Source organism: Labrus mixtus, chromosome 18 (genome assembly GCF_963584025.1).
Source record: "Labrus mixtus chromosome 18, fLabMix1.1, whole genome shotgun sequence".
Taxonomy (NCBI): Eukaryota; Metazoa; Chordata; class Actinopteri; order Labriformes; family Labridae; genus Labrus; species Labrus mixtus.
In genome coordinates, this window is record NC_083629.1 from 26,303,978 (window position 1) to 26,309,542 (window position 5,565).

The 5,565-nt window shown below is 48.9% G+C and overlaps 2 protein-coding genes across 4 annotated transcripts in view; one reads left to right on the forward strand and one right to left on the reverse strand.

Annotated features, from left to right (window-relative positions):
• The window catches only part of cdkl1 (cyclin dependent kinase like 1 (CDC2 related kinase)), a 54,375-nt gene extending 51,991 nt beyond the window's left edge, over nt 1-2,384 (forward strand). For all 3 annotated transcript variants that reach the window (XM_061062810.1, XM_061062809.1, XM_061062808.1), the window contains 7 exons: nt 109-181; nt 251-341; nt 544-744; nt 846-928; nt 1,020-1,076; nt 1,624-1,779; nt 1,866-2,384. In XM_061062810.1, coding sequence (XP_060918793.1) covers nt 109-181; nt 251-341; nt 544-744; nt 846-928; nt 1,020-1,076; nt 1,624-1,779; nt 1,866-1,967 — 763 coding nt within the window. In that variant the 3' untranslated portion in view covers nt 1,968-2,384. The remainder of the gene's footprint in view (nt 1-108; nt 182-250; nt 342-543; nt 745-845; nt 929-1,019; nt 1,077-1,623; nt 1,780-1,865) is intronic.
• On the reverse strand, nt 2,304-4,628 carry dmac2l (distal membrane arm assembly component 2 like). Its single transcript, XM_061062811.1, has 4 exons — nt 4,490-4,628; nt 4,048-4,256; nt 3,485-3,656; nt 2,304-3,320 (listed from the first exon to the last, which is right to left on the reverse strand). The coding sequence occupies exons 1-4, from the start codon at nt 4,582-4,584 to the stop codon at nt 3,206-3,208; spliced, it is 591 nt and encodes a 196-aa protein (XP_060918794.1). The 5' UTR covers nt 4,585-4,628; the 3' UTR covers nt 2,304-3,205.
• Between the last annotated feature and the right edge of the window lie 937 nt (nt 4,629-5,565).

Consider the following 5,565-nt stretch of genomic DNA (forward strand, 5'->3'; position numbering starts at 1 on the left):
GGTGGACATTACAACATTACACAGAGCTGCAGGTCGCCCCCTGGTGGACATTACAACATTACAGTGTTTCATGTTATTAAAGTCTGATGTTTCCTCCTCGTGTCACAGCGTCCCCGAGCAGCTGGTCAAGACGATCACATGGCAGACTCTTCAGGCGGTTAACTTCTGTCACAAACAGAACGTGAGTCACTCCTCCTCCTTCCTGCTCCTCCTTCCTGCTCCTCCATTTTAACCCTTTGTGTGTTTTCAGTGTATCCACCGAGACGTGAAGCCTGAAAACATTCTGATCACCAAACATCAAGTCATCAAACTCTGTGACTTCGGCTTTGCCAGGATCCTCAGTAAGACTCCTCCTCCTGATAGCTGACAGCGCCCCCTGCTGGTATTTTTGTTTTATCGCCCCCCTGCTGGTCTTTATGTTTTATCGCCCCCCTGCTGGTATTTATGTTTTATCGCCCCCTGCTGGTCTTTATGTTTTATGTCTTCCTCTTCCTCCTCCTCTTCCTCTTCTTCCTCTTCTTCCTCTTCCTCCTCCTCCTCCAGCCGGTCCATGTGACTACTACACGGACTACGTGGCTACTCGTTGGTACCGAGCGCCCGAGCTGCTGGTGGGTGACACTCAGTACGGCGCCCCGGTGGACGTGTGGGCGGTCGGCTGTGTGTTCGGCGAGCTGCTGTCGGGGGTCCCTGTGTGGCCCGGGAAGTCGGACATGGACCAGCTGTACCTGATCCGAAAGAGTCTGGGTAAGACCAGGACGCTCAGGGGAGGAAACAGTCTGTGAATGTTTCAGAATAAAAGCTCAGAGCAGAAACTGTTTTAAACACCGTGTGTCTGTTCTCTGCAGGAGACCTGATCCCTCGACACCAGCAGGTCTTCAGCAACAACCAGTTCTTCTGCGGGGTTTCCATCCCGGAGCCACAAGAGAAGGTGAAACGCAGCACACACTGCTCAGTCTGCTGACACCACCTGGTGGTCGCTGGGATTATGACGCCTTAACGTTCGTGTTCTCTCCCTGCAGGAACCTTTGGAGCAGAAATATCCTAACCTGTCCCCTCAGGCCCTGAGTGTGCTGAAGGTTTGTTCTGTTTGTCCCTTTAAAATGTCTTTAAAATGTTTAAAATGTCTTAATGTTTAAAATGTCTTAATGTTTAAAATGTCTTTAAAATGTCTTAATGTTTAAAATGTTTTAATGTTTAAAATGTTTTAATGTTTAAAATGTTTTAATGTTTAAAATGTCTTAATGTTTAAAATGTTTTAATGTTTAAAATGTCTTTAAAATGTTTAAAATGTCTTAATGTTTAAAATGTCTTAATGTTTAAAATGTCTTTAAAATGTTTAAAATGTCTTAATGTTTAAAATGTTTTAATGTTTAAAATGTCTTTAAAATGTTTAAAATGTCTTAATGTTTAAAATGTCTTTAAAATGTTTAAATTGTTTAAATGTTTTAAATGTTTAAATTGTTTAAAATGTTTTTGTCATCAGAGTCTGAACACTTTTCTGTGTTTATAAAAACTTTATATCTCAAACCATAAAGACTCGTTTAAAGGAGCGATCTGTAACTCTGCCACCTGGTGGTGAAAATGTGAACTGCACTGTACTCGTGTGAACTTGTTCCCCTTCAGGGTTCTCTGAGGATGGACCCGTCCGAGCGTCTGACCTGTGAGCAGCTCCTGCAGCAGCCGTTCTTCGACTCGCTGCGAGAGAAGAGCGAGAGCGCCACCCGAGAGCAAGAGCGCTCCAAGAGGACACGGCTACCTCGTAAACACGTCCCAGCAGGGGTAAGACGACCTCCGACTTACCGTGGTCACCATGGCGTGTCTTATCGTGGCGTGTGATTAAATGTTCCTTGTGTCTCGTCCTCCAGTATCTCCCTCAGCTCACCGGCAGCAGCGTCTTCCCCCCTGTGGACAATAAGAGGTACTACAACAACCTGCGCCGGTTCAACTATCACCTCCCCAACATCTAAACTCATCGGGGACACCTCAGGACGCCTGCTTTGGACCCGTGTTGGTTTCTGCACGCTGTCTCTGGCTGCAGCTGATTGGATAAAGACTTCACAGACAAAGAGCGGCGTGCTGCTCTGCTTGAAAAGACTGAAGGTCGTGACCTGCTGCCTCACCTGGTTTGCCAAATCAGAACTTTTTAAATCAACCGACTCTGCAGGAGTGACACGTTTCAAAATGTGAAGTTCCCCGCCTACAACGTGAGAATATTTATTTATCGCAGTCATGACGTGTTGAACTCTCTCAGGACGCTCACATCTCTCCTCACTCGTTGTAAAAACGCCAAAAGAACGTTCAGATTGTTTTTGTGTTTCTTTAATGAGCAATAACATTTAACACTTCCACATGTTCAAATAAATAAATGTCAGTTCACTCCGTCAGGAACACGTAGTGTCTTCATCATTTCTCCTTTCACCTGAAGCGTCCTCGTTCAGTCGCCCTCGCTCAGTCGACCTCGCTCAGTCGACCTCGTTCAGTCGCCCTCGCTCAGTCGCCCTCATTCAGTCGCCCTCGCTCAGTCGCCCTCACTCAGTCGAGCTCGCTCAGTCGCCCTCGTTCAGTCCCCGTCGCTCAGTCGCCCTCGTTAAGTCACCCTCGTTCAGTCGTCCTCGTTCAGTCGCCCTCGCTCAGTCGCCCTCGTTAAATCGCCCTCGTTCAGTCCCCGTCGCTCAGTCGTCCTCGTTAAGTCACCCTCGTTCAGTCGTCCTCGCTCAGTCGCCCTCCTTAAGTCGCCCTCGTTCAGTCGCCCTCGTTCAGTCGTCCTTGTTCAGTCGCCCTCGTTCAGTCGCCCTCGCTCAGTCGCCCTCGTTCAGTCGCCCTCGCTCAGTCGCCCTCGTTAAATCGCCCTCGTTCAGTCGTCCTCGTTAAGTCGCCCTCGTTAAGTCGCCCTCGTTCAGTCGCCCTCGCTCAGTCGCCCTCGTTAAATCACCCTCGTTCAGTCGACCTCGCTCAGTCCCCGTCGCTCAGTCGTCCTCGTTAAGTCACCCTCGTTCAGTCGTCCTCGCTCAGTCGCCCTCGTTAAATCGCCCTCGTTCAGTCGCCCTCGCTCAGTCCCCGTCGCTCAGTCGCCCTCGTTCAGTCGTCCTCGCTCAGTCGCCCTCGTTCAGTCGCCCTCCTTAAGTCGCCCTCATTCAGTCGTCCTCGTTAAGTCGCCCTTGTTCAGTCGCTTCAGTCCCTCAAAGAGAGCGTCCATGTTTGTCGTTCAGTCCAAGTCCAGAGCGATGTCGAGGCGTGGCAGAGCTGTCTGCAGTCTGTCCAGCGTCGTCTGTTTGTCACTGATGCCGGGAAGGTCGCTGAGGAACAGAGACTCCAGATTCCTGTTCAAACAGAAAGATGATGAAAATTTTTTTGTATCAACAGAATCACAATCTGAAGGAAAGAGTGGATATGTCATAAGATCAGCTGAGAGAACCAACCAGGTGTAACCACGGTTACAGATGACAGAGCTCTGCTGTTTGTCACCTTTCCTGTTTAAACTCACCTGAGTCTGTGCAGAGCGATGACGCCCTTATCCGTCACGTTCCCACACGACACCACCTCCATCGTGTTCAGACTGTCCTGCAGGTTCTGGATGGCGCTCAGCCGCTCCAGGCAGGCGTCCTCGATGTACACGCATTTGATCAGCTTTATTTCCTCCACATGTTCCAAACCGTCTGAAAAAGGAAACACACGAACAGTAAGATCACTGTGTGTGTGTGTGTGTCCTTGTTAACAGAAGAAGAGAATCACGTTCATGCAACATTTACACTTTGTGAAAATGCTTCTATCTATGATGTTAACGACCTCTGAAAATCTCGCACACGCACACACACACGCACGCACACACACACACACACACACACACACACACACACACACACACACACACACACACACACACACACACACACACACACACACACACACACACACACACACACACACACACACACACACACACACACACACACACACACACACACACACACACACACACACACACACACACACACACACACACACACACACACACACACACACACACACCCCCACCCACCCACCCACCCAGGTGGTCAAAGCCTCGGTACATGATGCAGGACTCGGTGGCGTCGATGGCCTGGATCTTGTATCGGCCCAGAGGCCCCGTTGGCAGCCCGTTGTAGTCGTGATGCCAGCGCTGGAAACCCTGAAACCGGACTTTGGCACCACATCTCAGGAGCCACTCCGCTGCGGCTCGATCAGGACCGATGGATTTGATCCTCTCGTAGTCCACCCTGAGACCAGATCCACAGACCTCATGTTACCATCACTGGTTCAACTGGTTTACTTTAACTGGTTGTGTATTGACATATTACAGGTCACAGGTGTTTTAACAGGTCACAGGTGTTTTTACAGGTCACAGGTGTTTTAACAGGTTACAGGTCACAGGTGTTGTCACATGTGTTTTAACAGGTCACAGGTGTGCACGTGTGTTGCTCTGTAGTTATTATCAGGAGGTTAATCTCACTTGTTGAAGACTGCGTTGAGCCATCCCCAGAAGTGTCTGCGGCTCTGCTCCCTCTGAGCATGCGCAGTCTGCAGCGTCCTCCACAGCAGCCTCATTCCTCTGAGATGAAACTTTACAACATTTACTCTGAAACACGAAGGAATCACACACAACCCTCACCTGTCTTCCAACAGACCGGACTGTTTACGTTCAGCACCGCACCAGTGTCGTACCCCGTGACGTAAAGCAAAACGTGCCGTCCCATTGGCTGGACGTCCAAGTGCGTGATGCGTCACTGGGGGCGTGGACGCGAGTCGGCTTTCAGTCCTTTTTTCGGCAGCTCTGGTTGCTTTCCTCCGTTCAAATCCTCCATTGACATTTCACAAAATCTTTCTATCAAGAGTTTGAAGCCTGTAACCATGACAACCATCTACCGCAATACGCATGACTTTAAAACATTTAAATCGGCGCCAAAACGGCACTGGAAAACGGAGAGAAAGGCAAAGATGCAAGGAACTACCAATCCCACAATCCATTGCGAATAATCTCTCTTCTTCTCGGATGTAACTGTAGTCGTTGTTATCGTGTTTAAACTGTTGTAGTTTGTGTTGTGTAATAAACTACAGTCACTGTTAGCTAACTAATCAGCTAGCCTACGGAGCCGAGGGGCGGGAAACATTGCCATGGTAACGGCGAGCTCCACCAATCACAGACGTCGCTGTGACACTGATCCTGGGTAGTGTAGTTCTTTACCCCGGACATCATGAATAAACCATGTTTCTCTTCAAACGAGGTTGATCTCAGGTGAACTTTAACCATCGCTTCACACTCAGGTAGCTCGTGGTCAGTCTACCTGAGATGGTTATGACGTCACTCTGTTGATTCGTCAGGTAACAAATAAACAGTCTTTAAAGTCTTTATTAGAACTCTTCTTCTCTCTGACACTTTTTTATTTGATCACTGTTAAGTTTTCCTTCTGCTCAGTAGGTGGCGGTATTCATACATCGACCTCCATTACACCCTACAGAAGAAGAAGAAGAAGAAGCAGTCTGGGAGGGCAGCGACACCAGATCCAGATCCAGATCCAGAGGAGACTC

Excerpts from the sequence above, each read along its gene's own strand:
- dmac2l (XM_061062811.1), bottom strand. The coding sequence starts at position 4,584 with ATGAGGCTGCTGTGGAGGACGCTGCAGACTGCGCATGCTCAGAGGGAG. Across the intron at positions 4,257-4,489 it reads CTCAACGCAGTCTTCAACAA|GGTGGACTACGAGAGGATCA; the intron begins GTGAGATTAACC and ends ATCTGGTCTCAG. Across the intron at positions 3,657-4,047 it reads CCGAGGCTTTGACCACCTGG|ACGGTTTGGAACATGTGGAG; the intron begins GTGGGTGGGTGG and ends TTCCTTTTTCAG.